We start from the raw sequence: 18,372 nt of genomic DNA, 5'->3' as shown, positions 1-18,372 counted from the left end.
AAACTTATGGAATTGTGCAGTAATTTTCAAATAAATAACTCCAAAACTACAAATAAACGAAGAGAAACTTTTTGAGTACATACTAATTGGGATATTTGATTGTTTTCTCATATGGAGTACCAAATTAGTTGTATTAATTTCTGAAATGTCAAAGTTGTACTAGTTGTACCAGTAATACTCATCTAATATATAATAAAAATATATATCAATTGTTTATATGTCTAGTTTTAGGGTTTTACCAATTTTTTCACATCATAACTTTGTAAAAATATGTTTGATGTTTGTTTATCATAATAATATTGCTAATATAGTTAAAAACCTTAAAAGTAAAAAATATATAATGTAATAATTTAACAAAAATATGAAAAATCTCAAATAAAATAGATGAAATTTTGTCTTCATATACCAATTATGATATTTTCTTGTTTATTTCATATGTAAAGCATGATTTTAGTCGTGTTAATTATAGTAACTACATATAATACATAACTTATAACATTTATATACTAGTTATACTAGTTATTCAATTTTTAACATCTTTAGTTGTAAGAGTTATACTGGTTGTACCCAGTCGAATGCGAATGAAATAAAAAAGCTTGTGTGGCTGTGCGTGGTTGAGATAAGGAAATAGAATGAGAGTGAAGGAGAGATGAGCGATATCGATGGCCAAAATTAAAATAAAATTAAAATATGATGAGAAGATCTGACGGCTCATGATTAAGTTTCATTAATGGCAATCTTGTAATATTTCATCCCTTCTTTCCTCTCATGATCCAATGACTCTCGTTAAAACAGAAATGATTTGATCGAAGGATTCATATCGACCCATCATTAATGGCAAAAACGACATTTACACATACTTGGTCCACATAGAATAATTTAGGTGGTGTGAGATTATTTTTTGGCCATTTGGTCCATATGAGATTTTTGTCCCTTTTAAAAGTATTTTCAAATATAAAGCAACACATGACTTATAAATAGAACATATACAAGCATAAATTATAACAAGAACTAGATTTTGATCCGAGCTTTAAAAGCGCGGGGTTACCATTTGATTAAAATATTTTTGTGCATATAATTTGTTTACATAATAGTTATATTTTTATAAAAAATCATATAATTTCTGTTTAATTTGTATGCTTTAATCTATAACTAGATCATGACCCGCCCGGTCGGACGGATTTTTATTCCGTTGCAAGCGCAATTTGTGTTTTTTTTATTGAACTGAAAATTTGGTATAAAACTTGTGTTTTGATTTTTTTTTGTACATTATGAAGTTAAATTTTTTAAACAATTATTACATAATTTTTCAGTGAATTTTATTATATTCTGACTTCTAATATATTTTGTGGGTAATGGTTCAAAAACATTTTCTGATATAATATATATTTTGGTTTGGTGTGTTTTGAGTGCAAAGTTATAAATATAATACTATACAATATTACTATAGTATTATTATATAAAACTATATATTTGTTTTTGAAACATAATCTGGACCAACGTAATTCATGAGCACCAATTTTCTGGCCCAACGTACACATTTTCACTAAGCCCATCACAAACTAATTATTCCGGGAACATAAATATTAAGTTACGTTAGTAAAAAAGTCAACTATTCAAAAAACACTAAACGTCTTTATCGGTGTCTGTCTCTCTGATCTGTTCATCTTCCTCGGTATCCATAATCATTAAAGTAAAAGAAAAAGCTATACAAATCCAGAGTAAACACAGAGATTTATGTTGAATTTGATACTCGATCTATCGACTAAAGGTTAGACTGTGAATCATTTTTTTTTTTGGTTAATAGAATCGTTATTGTTTGTTACAATTTAAAATTTCAATAAATTAGGTTTTGTGAAAGTTCGATATCGCTCTTTTGATGATAGATCTATTGTTTATAAGAGTAGTTTAGCCATAACATAGATAGACCATCGACAATCAATTCCAAAAATAATATAAAATTTTAATATTCTTTTCGTAATTAAACCTTCATGTAAAGATTCCCGGGTATGAAGACGGGTCAGGATCAAGATATCATCTTCTCGAAGGATACAATTGGTAGTTTTTGGAGCTATTTTTTTTTTGGGAGCTGATCGTGGATGTGTAAAATTGATTATGAAGACCAGTATTTATAGTTTAAATTGAGTGCAATGCCACAAATTTACATACTAAATATTCCCTAAACCAATTAAGTAATCTATAATAAATACCAAATCAAGCGATATGGTCACCTAGATATTAGGCAAAATTGAAAGGACTTGGAGAAGGGGTTTTCGAAAAAAAGATTTAATTGTTATAAAATTTTGGTTTCTGTTATTTAAATTACCGGAAATATAGATATTGATAATAATTATTAACATAATTATATAAACTTTCAATGCGAAATAGTGTGTTTGATCAGTTTGAAATAAAAAAATTACCAACTATGGTGATTACCGAGATGAACTGAGATTATTAACCATGGTTCTAACCGTGAACAAAATATTACTATGGCATCTGTTCAAACAAATAGTAAATGTTATAACTATTCTTGTTTCGTAGTGGCATGGTCGACTTGAAGGAATTTTCTTTGAGTTTATACTCAAAATCTATCTTATTAGCATAGAGATTAGGATAGGTTAAGTTATTGTACATTTAACAAGATACTAGGTTAAGATCCGCGCCTTACGCGGATCAACATTATATATATAAATTATTTTATGTATTAAATATTTTTACATATTATGAAATAATAAATATATATTAAATAATTAAAAGTCAGTAAATATTAAATATATAATTAAATTGGTACTAACATATAAATCAATTTTATTAATCCAAAAAATATTTGTTTTTATATTTGATAGGATATGTTATTAAATTTAAATAATACTGGCATAGATAATATATTTTAGTATATTTTTAATATTAATGTATTAAATGATGATTTCTACTCATATAGTTTTTTTGATCATTTGTATCTTTTATAGAAAAAATTTAAATTACTGATAACAAAATTTTTATTGTGGGATTAATAGATTTAGTAATTTATAATTTTTTTTAAAAAATAGGTTGTCAATGATCGTTCAAAACTTTTATCAAAAAAATTGTTGAAAGTAAAATTTGAAACTAAAATATTGTATTTTATATGGTTTATAGTTTAATTTAAAACGATATATATATTAATCTTAATAATTAATTAAATTAGACTTTTTACTTATATAATTTTTGTAATCATTTGTATTTTGTCATAACAAAAATTTTAAACCATGGATCATAAAATTTGAATGTGAGACTTTTAACAGTTTTAGTAATTTATAGCCGTTTGTAAAAATTCAAAATATAACATATACATAAAAATCTAAATTTTTATTATATGGTTATTGTAGTTGTTTAATTTATTTAATAGTTTAAAATTAAATAAATATGATAGAAGATACACTATTTTTTATCAAATCTTTATTATTCAAAATCATTAATTCTCATATATACTTTACCCGAATTAGGCAATTACGTAAATTTTATTTAAGAAAATAATAAAGTATATTAACGATGAATTTATGGTTAGTTTAATAAAAAGCTTATTATATAATTAGATGAACCAATATATTTCTCTAATGATTCTAAGAATCATTTTAGTGATGACATGTGGCTACAAAAAAAAGTTGTAATGCTTCTCAAATAATATAAAGGGAATATATAGGAGATATGAAGTCGCACATGTTACAACTAATAAATAAAAGAGGAAGCATTTAATTAAAAGATGAGGTCCACTTTATTATAGATGAGGTCGCACATGTTAGGCTAATATATAAGGCACTTAATTAAAATATACGAGGTCCACCTTAAAAATCTACCTAGAAGAAGTTACGATGATTCTAATTTAATAAGATATATATAATGAGGCAACTGCCTCATTTCTGAGCCGCCACGTCAGCAGGTAAGTAGGTTCCACTTTTAAAAAATGTGAAAAAGTGTCAAGCTTGTAGCTCAAACCCGGGTTATTGAATCATAAACACCAACATTTATACCACTAAATTAAAGGATACTTTGTACATTGATGGCCGAAACTAATATATATTTATGAAGGTCGGAAACCTTTGCTTCTTCGGTTTTCTCTGTGGGATCCACACTTAATTTTTTTTCTAATGATTTAATAAATACTTTATAACTCACGTTTTGAAATGGACTTCATTAAAAAAAGGCCCAATAGACCTCTTTGGTCTGTAAGCGTTCTCTTCAATGGAAGTTTAGGGTTTTCAATTTTTAATCATCGGTTCATGACTCATCTAAGAAACACAGATTGACTATTTGAGTTCCATGAATCAGTTTATCTTCTTTAGTCTCTACATCTCCCCATCTTTAATAAATTCATCATCGGTTCTTTTATTTTGCCTGATAAATCATGATGGTGTGGTTTTAATTTTCTTTGGTTATCTTTAGCTTGCACCCTTTGATTTAACCAAGAAGAAGAAGAAGACATTTGTCATTCAGGATGTCATCGAGGACTCAGCTGAGTCATACGGGAGACATATTATCCGTTGTCTGATTGTTCAAGAAGAGTTTGTGTTGTGAAACATATTTGTTTCTTTTCATCAGTTGCTTTGTTTAATCTTTTTTCCTGCAAATAATGATGGCTTTGACAGTTCATATACGGGAGCTAAGAAGTAAAAGAAGAAGAAGCCAGTGAGTGTTTGACATTTTCTGTCTTCTTGAGTTTTTTTTTCCATTATTAAACTTGGATTTTGAAGATTATGTGTCTCACGTTCTTTTTATTTTGATGGTTGTTAGGTTGAACGAAGATCATTGAATAAAGAAAATGTCGATGCTCCCGAAGATTTGGAGGGTACTTTATATTTCTTTCTCTGATAATTCTAGCGACATAAATTTGAACCTTACAGAGGGTATATTGCAGAGCATCCTAATGACGAGGAAGAGGTGGAGGGAATTGATCTGCACCAGCAACGTTACCGTGGGAGGGAAGTGACATGGATTACTTATACGACGAGGTAAGCATATCATTAGATGGTTTGCGGTCCATCTTTGAGAGCCGTCGATTGTAAGTGTCTATCGTTTTGAAGTTGCACGACACTAAGATGTAAAGATTACTAATCACGATTACCTTACTAGCAGAGTTCTTTTGCACAGCTATTGTCAATGGAATTAACACTTGAAATTGATGGTGCTATATTTCATGTTCCAAATGCTAACGCAAGCTCTAATGTTGATTCTCAGCTTTAGCATGTCAAAATCACAATGCAGTGGGTGTTGTAAGGTAATTCAGTAGGCACAAATGTTCAGTTGAAAAAAATTCTAAACTGTATTTATGCATTACAGTTATCATCCGTAACATAATAATATGCTTTTTCTGTGCTAGGAACCGTTTGTAAATAAATGTCTCAGATGTATATGACTGCTGAGTTTGTTTCTTTTGACAGTGAAATCACTAAGATTGCAATGTGTCAGGACATCAAAAGCATCTAAGCTTATGGTTAGCTTTACAATTTCGTTGGTTTCTTTTTCCAATTATGTTGGATGAATTATTTTAGCTAACAAATATCGCAACAGAGCGCTGACAATAACTCTAATAGATTTATATATACATTTAGAATTGGAAGTTTCGTGAGAACATGAACAAGTACTTCTGTCACGCTATTGAACAGTTATACGCCATTTCAAGAGAATTGATTTCTTATATTTTCCATAATCAGTAAGATTTTAACTGTTTTGTCTATTTTGCATTCATACCTCATTCTCCATCTAACTTCTCGGTGTTACTATATAATGATCAAGTCATTTTCTGCACAAATAGGCAAGTGGGGATGTTACGTTGGGTGTTTTTTATTGGGATTGGCTATACAAAGTCTGTTGTGACTCTAAAACTTTTACCTCATTTAACATTGATTCTGGTTCTTGGGAGAATTGCAGATTGTGAATGAAAAGCACAAGCAGGGAACATATGTGTAGCTGCGTTTGACTCGACATGTAGCGGTATCTGCAGATCTACTGATCCCATTGTGGAGGTTAACATGCAATGTGTTGACCTGGAAATCATTATTTGGAAGCTACATTTCGAGGTCTTTCCTCAACATATAAATAGACCATTGACAGAGTTTGATATTTATAATACTCAGTGATCATGGAGTCTGCAGAAAACAGTCTTTTTGCATGTTATATATGGAACCAAGAGATATATCCTTTGTATGATGATTGTATTATGATAGCTACTAACATAGAAGATGACTAGAGAAAGAGAAATGAGTATGAATCTCGTATATGGGTAGCTTTTGTAAGCACATTTGGGTTTATTAACAGTTGTGACAAGCAATTATGTTTATAGTAAAGGAAACCCGTCGCAGCGTCAATAACAAATGCGCCTGTTTTTTGGTTGTTTGGGATTAAAATAGCTTATGGGTTTTCTAAATCAATATAATTGATTTGACTAAAGCTATCTTGGATGACAAAAAGAAGGATTGCAAGTTTAATAACTTCTACTTTAGACTTTAATTTCAACTAAATTATAATAAGTCTTTTGTCCATATCATCTTATTTATAAACGTAAGGATTTATTAGAAATAAATAAACAGTTTCAACAATATTTAATATGTGATCTAATAAACAAAAGAACACATAGGATTTTTAGGATTTAAAGAGACTGGAGACAATAGTTAATGAATATGAAAAGAATACGAAGCAGAATGATTCGAGCAAATTAGTGGCAACACAGAGTTAAGCGAGATAAAAATATCAATCAATAAAGAATGAAAGAAGAATGAGTATGTTTAAGTTATTACACAAGCCAAAACTAAGACAAATCAAACGACAGAATGTGAAAATAAATGTAAACAAGACAAGAGGAGAGGGCGAAGATAAAATACATTGAAAAACTGAATGCTAGATTAGTAAGCAAGAGGCAAGAAGAGATTAAAATACAAAAACTCCGCGCCTTGGCGCGGGTAACGATCCCTAGTTTATCTTAAATGGACTAAAATTTTGTAAATTTCAAATTATTTGGACCGTGTTATGGTAATCTATTTATTTAAAGTATTTATTACATTGATTTCGTTTTTATTGATTTAAAATGCAATAATATAATCCATATTATTAATCATTTCAAATTTGATCAAAATTTATTTAAATATATTAATATGTTTGTTCAACTCACCTCGTACAAAATCACAAAGTTATTCTGACATTTTAAATAAATATTTAAAATCATAAAAGTTTATGGTATAGGATTATTTTGAATATATCCATAAATTGTTGATTTTGATTTTGCGTTATAAATTTCTATTTTTATTTTTCAAATCAGTTAGCATTGTCAACTAAAAACTTTATACTAATAGTGTAGGCTAGGAAATAAAGTTGGGTACACAATATGAGTATGAATATTCATGTAGAAAATATGGAAAGTTAATATATTTTATGGATCCAATATCGTTTAAAATAGTGTATTTGATGATCTTAGAAATGCAAAAGATATTTTTCAAAATTTATTTTTTAAAAATCGTGGCTTTAATGATGTATAATGTTCCACAAGATATTCCTAGTAATATATGCTTTGGATTATGGAAGTTATATATTTCCATATATGGTAAATCTTCGAAAAATGAAAGCACAAAATCATGCTTTTCAAATTATTCCTAAGGATATCTTCACACAGTCGGCTCGTTTCTTTCCTAAATTGATGCTAAAAATCATAAATAATAACGAAAATGAGAAAATGCTTACATATTTTACGATTTAGTTGGGATGCTTATAACTAAAATAGCTTCTTCATGTTACACGTCATGTTACAGTGTAGGGTTTTCTAGCTTAGGGCTAGGGTTATACTATTCCATTTTACATATATATATATATCAAAGCAATACCGCACATTGTATATTGTTACACATAAATGATCCAGTTTATTTAAAAAAAGTATAGTGATGGTAACATTATGTTTTTAAAAGAATATACAATGTCTGATGATATAATAGTGATGGACATTATATTTTGGCATTATGTGTTGGGACATGTTATATGAATAAGCTAATTTCAGTATGAGAACCTTAAGTTATAAAACAGAAAAGTATAAAATATATCAACCCTGTCCGAACTTAAACCAAATATAATTTGAATGTGTATATGTAAACATGCTTGGTTTAAGATTTCAAATAAGGCAATACGTTTGTTTAATTGTTTTTAGATAATAATTAATGTTTTTAACCAAAAATATAAGAGTGGTATTTCTTTGTAAATAACTTAAAAAATCAAGGGCAGAATCATAGTAAGGATTCTGTTTTAATAGTATAGATGATCATTAATTTATGAACGTCGAGGTGATCTCATCAAAGTGATCAAAGATTTTCTCTCTTTGGAACAAGGCTAAATCAAAACTGTCCACCAGAAAATTTTAAACTCAGTCGATTGATAATTGTCAACACAAATGATTTTCAATTCGGGTTGGCCCGGCCCGGTCCGGTCTAAACCCGCTAATCCTATAAATATTTGAGCCCGGTCCAACAATATTTTGGACCTAGAATTCAAAGCACGGCCCGGTCCTTATAGGGTTATAAGGCTTTGCGGGTTTTATTGGACTTTTCGAAAAATAATTTGTCATTGTCAATTCCATCGTTTTATTACATGTGAATTTTCATTAAAAAAGTATTTTTGTTTTTTTTTTGTTTTAAAATATAAAGTGAGTTTATAATTTTTTTTTTTTTTATCAAAATGTTTTACTTATTCGTATGCTTTAAAAAACATAGTATAAACAAACCAAATTTAATAAGATTTAGATTATCAAATATAAATTTAAACTAAATATATAAGAGAACAAAATTTATGATAAACATGTCCAAACGTTTCATACTTTGTATTTTAAAATAAACATGTTGTACATAAAAAAAGAAGGTACATTTGCAAAATTTAAAATGTGACACTTGTAATGATCAAACAATAAAATGCATTAACAACTTTTATATTTACTTTATTAGAGTTTCGATAAAAACTTTAAATCAATATATCAATACTAATAATGGTTTTGATTACAAGAACGATAATATTTAAACTAAAGTATAAAATTTTGGGTTTTCTGGCTGGCCCTGGCCCAAACGGGTTTAGGCCTGCAATACCCAAAGACCAAATGAACTAACCTCGAAGAGCCGAATTTTTTTTGTGCTTATAAAACTGAGTCCAATTTTTTGGGCTTATAAAACTAAGCCAAAGTCCGATAATTTTTAGGGCTGGACGGGTTCGGGCTTCAGTCCTAATTGAGATGTCTAAGTATGTGGATGAACCATGAGTTGATAATAATTATTGATCTAATATCAATAAATAATATTTTAATTAAGTATCGATAAAATTAGACTCATTTTTACAAACTATGAATCGGTAAAAAAAATGATCCGAAAAATGAGTGAATAGAGATTAAAATCACATAACAAAAAACAAATACTAGTTTAAGATCTGCGCCATGCGCGAGATGAGATTATGTAAATAAATGAATTTTACATATTAAAATTTATTTTGTGTTTATTTACGTATTTTGTACATAATTAAATTAGAGTAAACACATAAATCAAAATAATACTTTTTATTTATTGACAATATTTTCTTGTAAGTAAGACAAAACATCCATTTAATTTATTTTATATGGTATATATAATTTAATTTCAATGATATTGAGATAGATATATAATATATTTTATAAAAATATTTAGTATTGAGACTTCGTACTCATATGATTTTATTAACATTTGTATTTGCTGTAACAAAAACTTTAGACCATTAATCACAAAATTTTCAATGTGTTATTTTTTAAATGCAAATTTCAAAATCATAATATTAATGTCTCAATACGGTTTCAATGCAAATTTTGAAATTAATATATTTGTGTATTTTTATATGGTGTATATTTTAATTTAAACGATATTAAAATAGACATGTATATTAAAATAGACACATATATATATTAGTGTAAATATCTATTAAATGAGATTTCATATTTATACGATTTTATGATCGGTATCTTGTTATAACAAAAAAGGTTAAACCCTTGATTTTAAAATTTTCAATATGGGACTTTAAACATTTTTAGCAATTTTTAGTCGTTTAAAAAAAATTAAAATATAACATATAATATAAAAAAAATTATTGCATGATTAATGTAATTGTTTAATTTTTTAAAATAATATAAAATTAAACAAAAAGAAGAGAGAATACAAAATTGTTATCAAATTTTTATTATTCATAATCATTATCTGTCACAAATATGTTAGTTATATTAGGTAATTCCGTAGCTTTATTTATGGAAAAAATGGAAAATATTATTTTGTACAAAAGTAATCAATTTGATAATTAGTTTAATAAAATGTATAATATATGTTTAGATAGACCAACCTATTTTTAATGATTCTAAGAATTATCATAATGATGACATGTGGCTACAAAAAAAGTTGTAATGTTTCTCAATTAACATATGTATATTAAAATATATATATATATATATATATTAATATAAATATCTATTAAATGGGTTTCATATTTATACGATTTTATGATCGGTATCTTGTTATAACAAAAAAGGTTAAACCATTGATTTTAAAATTTTCAATATGGGACTTTAAACATTTTTAGTAATTTTTAGTCGTTTTAAAAAAAATTAAAATATAACATATAATATAAAAAAATTATTGCATGATTAATGTGATTGTTTAATTTCTTTTAAATAATATAAAATTAAACAAAAAGAAGAGAGAATACAAAATTGTTATCAAATTTTTATATTCATAATCATTAACTGTCATAAATATGTTAGTTATATTAGGTAATTCCGTAGCTTTATTTAAGGAAAATATGGAAAATATTATTTTGTACAAAAGTAATCAATTTGATAATTAGTTTAATAAAATGTATAATATATGTTTAGATAGACCAACCTATTTTTAATGATTCTAAGAATCATCCTAATGATGACATGTGGTTACAAAAAAAATTTGTAATGTTTCTCAATTAATATATGAGAGATACTTTTTAACTCAAGATCAATAGAGTTTCGTATTGATGACAATGTTGTATTTTTTCTAAAAGAGAAAGAATTGATGTTTTTTATTAAATGAATAATGGATCGTTTGTACATGAGTTAATAGTTTAGAAACTAACTATAACTTGGAAAATAAGTAAATCTTGGAGAACAAGTATATCTAAAACTTGCCTCTTAGAACAGAAATAAACCATATATTTTATTGGTGTAAATGGAAAGAAGTCTAATATCATATATTAGATAGTTTAGTTCATTTTACATAATTGCGCTATCGTAGTTTCGTTCATTTTCCATAATACCTTATGGAAAAGTTCCTTAGCGATATATTGCTGCCGGTTTGTGCAAGTTAATCGTTTAAAACCTACTCGCAATTGCTTAAACCCTCTTGTACCCTACAATCAAGCATCAACTGCTCAAGATGTACCGCTCTGTCTGTACCATGTCCAGGTTCTACTGCAACTCGAGCGGTCTTGTTCCTCGATTTCTTGTTGTTTGTAACAATTCTGCCCCGAAGACTGCAACGCTGAGATACGTTTCATCTTCTAATCTGCGCTGTTTTTCTTCTAAGACATCAACGCCCGCACCATCTGACACTGCAAAAGATAAGATAACCCCGGTGGTGAACAAATTTTCGTTCTCTAGCATCTTTCAAGGTTGGATGAATGGACTTATTCAACAAGAAAAAGAACAACCCGTTGTGAATGAAGCGAACAACACAACTCCTTCGGTTACTCATCAAGAGAAAGAAGAATCTAGTGTGGATGAGGCAAAAAACACAACTCCTTCGGTTACTCATCAAGAAAAAGAAGAATCTAGTGTGGATGAAGCAAAAAATACAACTCCTCCGGTTACTCATCAAGAGAAAGAAGAATCTATTGTGGATGAAGCAAAAAAGACAACTCCTCCTTCTGCTATTGATTTAGCTCTTAACTCAGTGGTTAAGGTCTTCACCGTCTCTAGCAAGCCTAGACTTTTTCAACCTTGGCAGATTAGTATGCAGAATGAATGCTCTGGCTCTGGTATTTACTAATTTATTTTACATATATTACAAAAACTCACATTAATATTAAGACTTATAATTGTAACATGTAGTAATAGATTTGAGTTGGTTTTTGATACTTGGAGTGGAATTGCTGTAGGATTTTTAATATCGGGAAAGAAGATTATTACAAATGCGCATGTGGTGGATAATCACACATCGGTTAAAGTACAAAAGCACGGTTCAGCCACCAAGTACAAAGCAAAAGTTCGAATGATTGGGCATGAATGTGATTTAGCCATCTTGGAGGTCGATAACGATGAGTTTTGGGAGGGAATGAACTTCTTGGAGCTTGGAGACGTACCCAAGCTGCAGGAAGAGGTGCACCTTGTTGGCTATCCTTGTGGTAATTGTTTTTAGATTATCATACTGAATATAAAATATCTCAAGAAGAAATTAGAAGATATAAAGGCAGGAAATTTATGCGTGTAAGTTTACATGATTATATGATGCAGGTGGTGACAGTATATCCGTTACAAAAGGTGTTGTGTCGAGAGTTGAACTAAAAGAATATAGTCACAGCTCGACAGAGCTACTCACAGTACAAATAGATGCAGCTATCAATTCTGGAAATAGTGGTGGTCCTGTATTTTTGGGAAACAAAGTGGCTGGTGTAGCATTTGAAGGTTTGTTCTGGTCCGATGGTATTGGGTGAGTCCAGTTGCAGATTTCAAGATTGAATTTATCTACAGTTTATTCATAATAAGCATAACTATATTTCAAAAAAAAATTGTTTCTTGACCTTACAAATAAAAGGTCTAACTAACTATATTATTTTCACCTGCAGTTACATGATTCCAACTCCAGTAGTTAAGCACTTTTTAGACTGTGTTGAAGAAAAACATGTTAGTTTCGGCTCAATGAATATATCATATCAGATGATGGGGAATGCACAAATTCGTGACTATTTCAAGATGAGCAAAGATATGACAGGGATTCTTGTAAACGAAATAAACCCGCTGTCCGATGCTTACAACTTTCTGAAAAAGGATGATGTTATTCTGGCCATTGATGGTGTTCCTATAGGAAATGATAGTAAAGGTACTAGTATTGCATATATAATTTTTCAATGTGTTTTACTGAACCTTCCACATGTGCACAGTTCCGTTTCTTAACCAGGACACCGTAGATTTCAAGCATTTGGTCTCTATGAAGAAACCATCTGAAACAGCTCTAATTAAAGTGTTAAGAGAGGGAAAAGAGTGTGAGTTCAACGTCGGTCTAAAACCTGTAAGTCTTCCTTCACATTTTAACTAAACAGTTTTGTGACATCTACTATAGTTTAATTGGTGGTTCACATTTTTTAGATACTATCATGTGAACAAGGTTATGGATTATCTATTGTGCGCAGGTGAAACCGCTAGTTCCATTGCATAATTTTGACAAGATGCGAAGTTACTATATATACGGAGGGTTTCTTTTTGTACCTCTATCCCAACCATACATTGATGGCTCTTATATGTGCGAGTGTTCTTCCAAAAAGATGCCCAAGAAAGCCAGTGAACAGATAGTAATCATTTCTCAGGTTTGTCCTTTTTATGCATTCCTTTTCTAAGCAAAGTATTTTACTTAAAAAACATAACGTGTGAATGAGGATAACTTGGGCTAAAAGTAAAGTTTTGTTTCTGCTATAGATCTTAGAGGATGACATCAACGCAGGATACGCCAGTTTTGAAGATTTGCAGGTAATGTATTTATTGTTTACTCTTACTCTTTAAGTTCAGATTAAAGCTTATTTTAAAACAGAAATTAAATATTAATTTACTAGAAGAGTTTCATCTGAATAAAAGTATAAATACATTGGAAATGGAAACAGGTGAAGAAAGTGAATGGAATCGAAGTGGATAATCTGAAGCATCTAAGTCAAGTCATAGAGGAGTGTAGCACCGGGTATTTGAGGCTGGATTTGGAAAACGAAAAGGTTCTCATCCTCAATAATAAGTTGGCAAGAAAAGCAAATTCTACGATCTTGAAAGAACTCAAAATACCGTCGGCCATGTCCGATGACCTTCAACCTAGGCAGGTTAACAGAAGCCGCTTAGTTAGTCCTCGGCATAGCAAGAAAAATAATTAGTTCCGGCCACTGATTCAGCTTCAGCTGCAGCATTATCCCTTCTAAGATAGTAGGATTTTATAAAGTCATCAATAGAACAAAAATTGTTTTGACTTTTCATATTTTTTTTTTTTTGAAACTGACTTTTCATATTTTTTTGTGTGCCAGTTAAAGTGACTTTTATATTATCTAATTCAATACTACAGTTTTGGATGTTAGTTGCTCTTCACCACTATATATTATTTATTTTAAGTGTATACCAATGCTAGTATGTTTGATTCAACAATAATGCAACGTTATGAAAGGCACGCCACCTAAAAAGGTTATTATCAATACTGTATAGACGTGTCTCAGAAGTTGGTTCACATGATGAACTTTGTTTTTTAAAAAAATTCTGTAAAATGGTTACATTCCAGACCAAACCATTTTAAAATGACTATTTTTAACAATGTTATTGTATATTTAATGTCGATATCAACAAAATTGTAATATCTGGTATAACAGCTGATATATGATTTCACCAAATAACTATATAAAGTATATAATACTTTTTTAATATTTAATTATTTATTTGCACGGTAATATGAAACACATATGTTAATGTTTTGAACATGATTTTATAATTTCACATATTAATCAAAATACACCAAAAATATGCGGCAAATGCAAAAAAAAAAAAAAAAGATAATGAAAATGTGAACAGAAGATTGGGAAAAAGTCATGATATACATGTCTGTTTCTCTGACGTTTCAAGGCTTGAAGAAGTTTACATTGTAAATACTTGGAGAATAACATGTATCACAATTTTCTACTTTTTTAAGATACATATAGAGAAGTTGATAAAAAAGAAAAAAGATACATATAGAGTCAGTCGCAAACACAAATTACGAAAAGGAACAAGAAAAGGACAAGCTTAAGAGTGGTTAGAAAAGGAGTCGTAGTGTTTACGTTCTTCTTGTATCGACCGGAAAATCCTAGCAGCATTCTCACTCGCCAGCTTTGCGTTGTGCGGAACAACCTTTATCACTCTCGTCACCCCACCTCCATCTCTTGTTGTCTGAGTAACAGTTGTTCTTGTTGTTGTTGTGGTAGTAGTCATCATTTGCTCAGGCTCATTGTTGTCATCATCATCATCATCAACCACTGACAATGGCCGAAAGGAGTTCGTACCAGAGATTCCACTTGGACTGATTCCTGTGCTCCTTTGCCTGCTCTTTCTAGCCCGAGGATAAGATTGTGTTGGCTGTTGTTGTGAGATCGCTTCATTGACGGAGCTCTGTTGTTGGGTGTTCACAGGATGCACAAACTGATTCATTTGCTCATTGGGCTGCTGTTGTTGTTGATGGCCTGAACCGTAAGGGTTCATCATACCATAAGGAGGGAAGTAGCCATTGCCAACGCCCGGGTGAAACGGAGGTGGACCACCGTCCATGAAACTACCCATTATCATCAGTGCAGGCATAAAATGACCATAGTAGCCTCCACAGACCGGCGACCCTGTGTGACCTGGACCTGGGTGAGGCTTGTATATTAGCCCTTCGGAAGGAGACATTACAGGGATCAACCATTGCTGATTTCCTCCAGAGGGAGGAGGATGCTGAGGAGGATAGTAACATCCATTTGCAGCTGGTGGGTTGCTCGCAAAAGGCATGTAGTTGGACGGTTGATGCTGCTGACCTTGGTTTGACGACTTCCCGACTACGTTCTCAGCTGAGGATTCCATTTTATTTTGGTCAGTCTTCTCGGAGTCGCTGCTTCTGTGTTTGGTAACCTGTGGTAGAGGAGGAGGCTTTAATATAAATTCAGAGGGAAGAAGCTTCTTCACTGGAACATTTCCAAGATAACTGATCTCATCGAGCAAGACATCCGATGATGAAGCAATAAGTCTTTGAACCTTGATTATAGTGAAAACAAAGTACAGTTGACTAGGTTTGCACAAAACAAATATTCATGAAACGTAGGAGAAGTTTTACCTTAATCAGCCTGTGCAACTCAAATAATTGAACCGCAAATATTCTTTGTTGACTGTTACGGAGAAACAAGAAGATGACCCATAAGAAAAGTTCCACAAAGAGAGATAGATATAGTTTCGGTTGAACAAATAATAGAACAGTAGAATCGGAAAAAAAAAGAAGCAAGAAGCCTCTAACCAACAATGATGAAGAAGCAAATCAATGCGTCAAAAAACACAGAGAAAGGCATAAATAATAGAAGAAGAAAAACTGAAGACATTATGCAAGGGGTGGGTTTAATTGATACCTTACATAGAACCTTAAAACCTGAGTAACAGAGTCTAAAATCCATAGAAAACTCCATAGTTTACAACCTCTGCTACTATAATTCTTCATTTTCATAAGACACATAACTAGCTTTATGTATGGTTAACTACCTGGTTCAACCCGTTGAATGACAAGAAGGGAAAATGCAGAATAAAAGCAAATACCAAACCGAGACAGGGACAGGGACATGTTCCAGCAAGCAGATGCAAAATCCATTAACTGTCTCGGCGGGAACCTTGCACAATGTACGTCAACAGAGAATGTTCTCCCCCCCCCCCTGCTAACACGATCCAATGTGTTAAAATGCGAGAGATCTTCAACTACCATATATTAGGACAATTTTTGGAGGAGTCAGGGGGTTTCTTCACTAAAAAATTATCACTTCTCAATCAAAAATAAACCAAATCTGCTCTCTCTCAAAATATAAAGCAGAGTTATAATCATATATGTATGTTGTGAGCAAACCATTGCATCATTTAAGCATTAAAAACAGCAGAGAAAGAACAAAAAATACATAACCAAGTTCACCAAAAGTCTAGTGAGTGAACTTACTTGGCAATAGCTTTCCTTGCTCTCCAGAAACGTTTTTGACCTAATACTCCCACAACTTCATCAGGAGAGACGTCTATGCTGGATATCGAATCATCATCATCATCGACGTCATTAGGATTGCCATGAGATTCAACTCCATCATCAGTTTCCATCACTCCAGTTTCATGGTCTAACCTACTACTTGTAGACTCTTGTCTCAACAAGGAAGCATTAACTCTTTCACAACCCGATGCTGACTTTTCAAGAGGACATTGAAATCTTCTTGAGCTATCATTATCATATACAGGAACCGCAAAATCATCTTCCTCTCTTAGCGTTTTCCTTTGATCACCACGACGATGTGCTAAAGTTGTCACATTTTCCATGGAGGACATTTGGGTTACATGGCCAGAAGCTGAAGAATCAAGATGCTGGGAAGTCAAGTTTCTCTCCACCCCACAAGGCTGCAGAATAAAAAAAAGATAATTATTTCCAATGTCCCATATACACTATATAATCTTCTACTGAAACTATTCAGCATAACAAGAAGGCTAGTCCAGAAACAAAACACTGAAACATGGTAATAAGACACAGAAAGAAATTAAGAATTGCTGTAACTAATATATACTATTACTAAAAACTCAGTAGTACCTGGTTAGATGGTCCAGGAGGAGGAGGAAAGAGAGTGTTGGTGTGACGTGGCGAGGAACTATGATCAGTAAACCTGTGAGAAGGGGTGGTGAGGTGCTCGTAGAGAGCCATCTTGTTTCTAGGAGGAGCTCGAGGTCCTCCTCCTTTGTCTGCATCGTTCACATGAAGTCGAGGAAACATTGGTTCCAGTTTCTTCTTCTCCTCCTCTTCCTTCCCTCTCTTCATCACCCACAAACCCCTAGTAAAACCCCTCCCAGTAAAAACGTGAGCTTCAATAACTTTTCAGTAAACCAGGCTCCACCGACTACGATTAGATCTCACCGATCAAAGAAAAACTCAAACACCGACCTCAAGATGTATGAAGTATAGATGTAAAAAAAACGCAGAGGAGCAAAGGAACAAGATTCGAGAGAGAGAGAGAGAAGAGAGGATAGGCGATGAAGGGGAAAAGAAGAAGAAGAAAATGGGGCCCAATGAGATCGAAGAAGAAGATATAAACATTTCACAGCATAGTTTACTACTGAAAAGTCCTTGACACCGAAGACCCGTTTTATGATTAAAAAACGAACAACCTATAAAGTGTAAGAAATCTTGAAAGCTAATCTTTTTTTTTGAAACACAACTTGAAAGCTAATCTACTTTCTTTTTTTTTTTGGTTCTTTTTGCGTTTTTCCGTAGGTTATATATCGTCATGTACAAGTTTTTATCACAAACGAAACTTAATCACTGTAAGCAAATCTAGTTTTCAGGTTTTTGGAATGGTTTCCACAACTATCATTTTATCTCGCCTAGCTCATTTTTGCTTTGTTCTTTCGTT

At 31.1% G+C, this 18,372-nt stretch overlaps 2 protein-coding genes across 11 annotated transcripts; one reads left to right on the top strand and one right to left on the bottom strand.

Annotated features, from left to right (window-relative positions):
- The first annotated feature begins 872 nt into the window (after positions 1–872).
- Positions 873–14,740, top strand: LOC106449985 (putative protease Do-like 3, mitochondrial). 9 transcript variants are annotated; one of them, XM_048756464.1, is made up of 9 exons: positions 873–1,771; positions 11,450–12,021; positions 12,142–12,387; positions 12,497–12,692; positions 12,829–13,082; positions 13,144–13,271; positions 13,393–13,566; positions 13,676–13,726; positions 13,858–14,740. In XM_048756464.1, the coding sequence occupies exons 2-9, from the start codon at positions 11,661–11,663 to the stop codon at positions 14,113–14,115; spliced, it is 1,668 nt and encodes a 555-aa protein (XP_048612421.1). In that variant the 5' UTR covers positions 873–1,771; positions 11,450–11,660; the 3' UTR covers positions 14,116–14,740. The 9 variants fall into 9 exon arrangements, 2 of the variants coding, with proteins under 2 accessions (XP_048612421.1, XP_048612420.1); XR_007322902.1 differs by lacking the exons at positions 11,450–12,021; positions 12,142–12,387; positions 12,497–12,692; ... (3 more) ...; positions 13,676–13,726; positions 13,858–14,740 and adding exons at positions 4,423–4,547; positions 4,626–4,665; positions 4,771–4,825; ... (2 more) ...; positions 5,418–5,470; positions 5,908–6,323 and having other exon boundaries at positions 918–1,771; XR_007322901.1 differs by lacking the exons at positions 11,450–12,021; positions 12,142–12,387; positions 12,497–12,692; ... (3 more) ...; positions 13,676–13,726; positions 13,858–14,740 and adding exons at positions 4,423–4,541; positions 4,626–4,665; positions 4,771–4,825; ... (2 more) ...; positions 5,418–5,470; positions 5,908–6,323 and having other exon boundaries at positions 923–1,771.
- Positions 14,741–14,850: 110 nt separating this feature from the next.
- Positions 14,851–18,131, bottom strand: LOC106401206 (protein EARLY FLOWERING 3). 2 transcript variants are annotated; one of them, XM_048756467.1, is made up of 4 exons: positions 17,556–18,131; positions 16,926–17,368; positions 16,068–16,119; positions 14,851–15,865 (listed from the first exon to the last, which is right to left on the bottom strand). In XM_048756467.1, the coding sequence occupies exons 1-4, from the start codon at positions 17,778–17,780 to the stop codon at positions 15,008–15,010; spliced, it is 1,578 nt and encodes a 525-aa protein (XP_048612424.1). In that variant the 5' UTR covers positions 17,781–18,131; the 3' UTR covers positions 14,851–15,007. The 2 variants fall into 2 exon arrangements, with proteins under 2 accessions (XP_048612424.1, XP_048612423.1); XM_048756466.1 differs by having other exon boundaries at positions 14,851–15,988; positions 17,556–18,121.
- Positions 18,132–18,372: the final 241 nt, after the last annotated feature.

The sequence above is a fragment of the Brassica napus genome, chromosome C4 (genome assembly GCF_020379485.1).
Source record: "Brassica napus cultivar Da-Ae chromosome C4, Da-Ae, whole genome shotgun sequence".
NCBI classification, from domain to species: Eukaryota; Viridiplantae; Streptophyta; class Magnoliopsida; order Brassicales; family Brassicaceae; genus Brassica; species Brassica napus.
The sequence above is the reverse complement of the archived record's forward strand: the minus strand, read 5'-3'. Positions and strand labels throughout refer to the sequence as shown.

What these genes read in the sequence shown, in the direction of transcription:
- LOC106401206 (XM_048756466.1), bottom strand. Translation starts at nt 17,780, where the DNA reads ATGAAGAGAGGGAAGGAAGAGGAGGAGAAGAAGAAACTGGAACCAATG. An exon ending in GCAAGGAAAGCTATTGCCAA is followed by an intron (nt 16,120 to 16,925) that starts GTAAGTTCACTC and finishes TCTCCGTAACAG; the next exon opens with TCAACAAAGAATATTTGCGG. An exon ending in AGTTGCACAGGCTGATTAAG is followed by an intron (nt 15,989 to 16,067) that starts GTAAAACTTCTC and finishes ACTATAATCAAG; the next exon opens with GTTCAAAGACTTATTGCTTC.
- LOC106449985 (XM_048756463.1), top strand. Translation starts at nt 11,421, where the DNA reads ATGTACCGCTCTGTCTGTACCATGTCCAGGTTCTACTGCAACTCGAGC. An exon ending in TTCTGGTCCGATGGTATTGG is followed by an intron (nt 12,693 to 12,828) that starts GTGAGTCCAGTT and finishes TTTCACCTGCAG; the next exon opens with TTACATGATTCCAACTCCAG. An exon ending in TCAACGTCGGTCTAAAACCT is followed by an intron (nt 13,272 to 13,392) that starts GTAAGTCTTCCT and finishes TATTGTGCGCAG; the next exon opens with GTGAAACCGCTAGTTCCATT.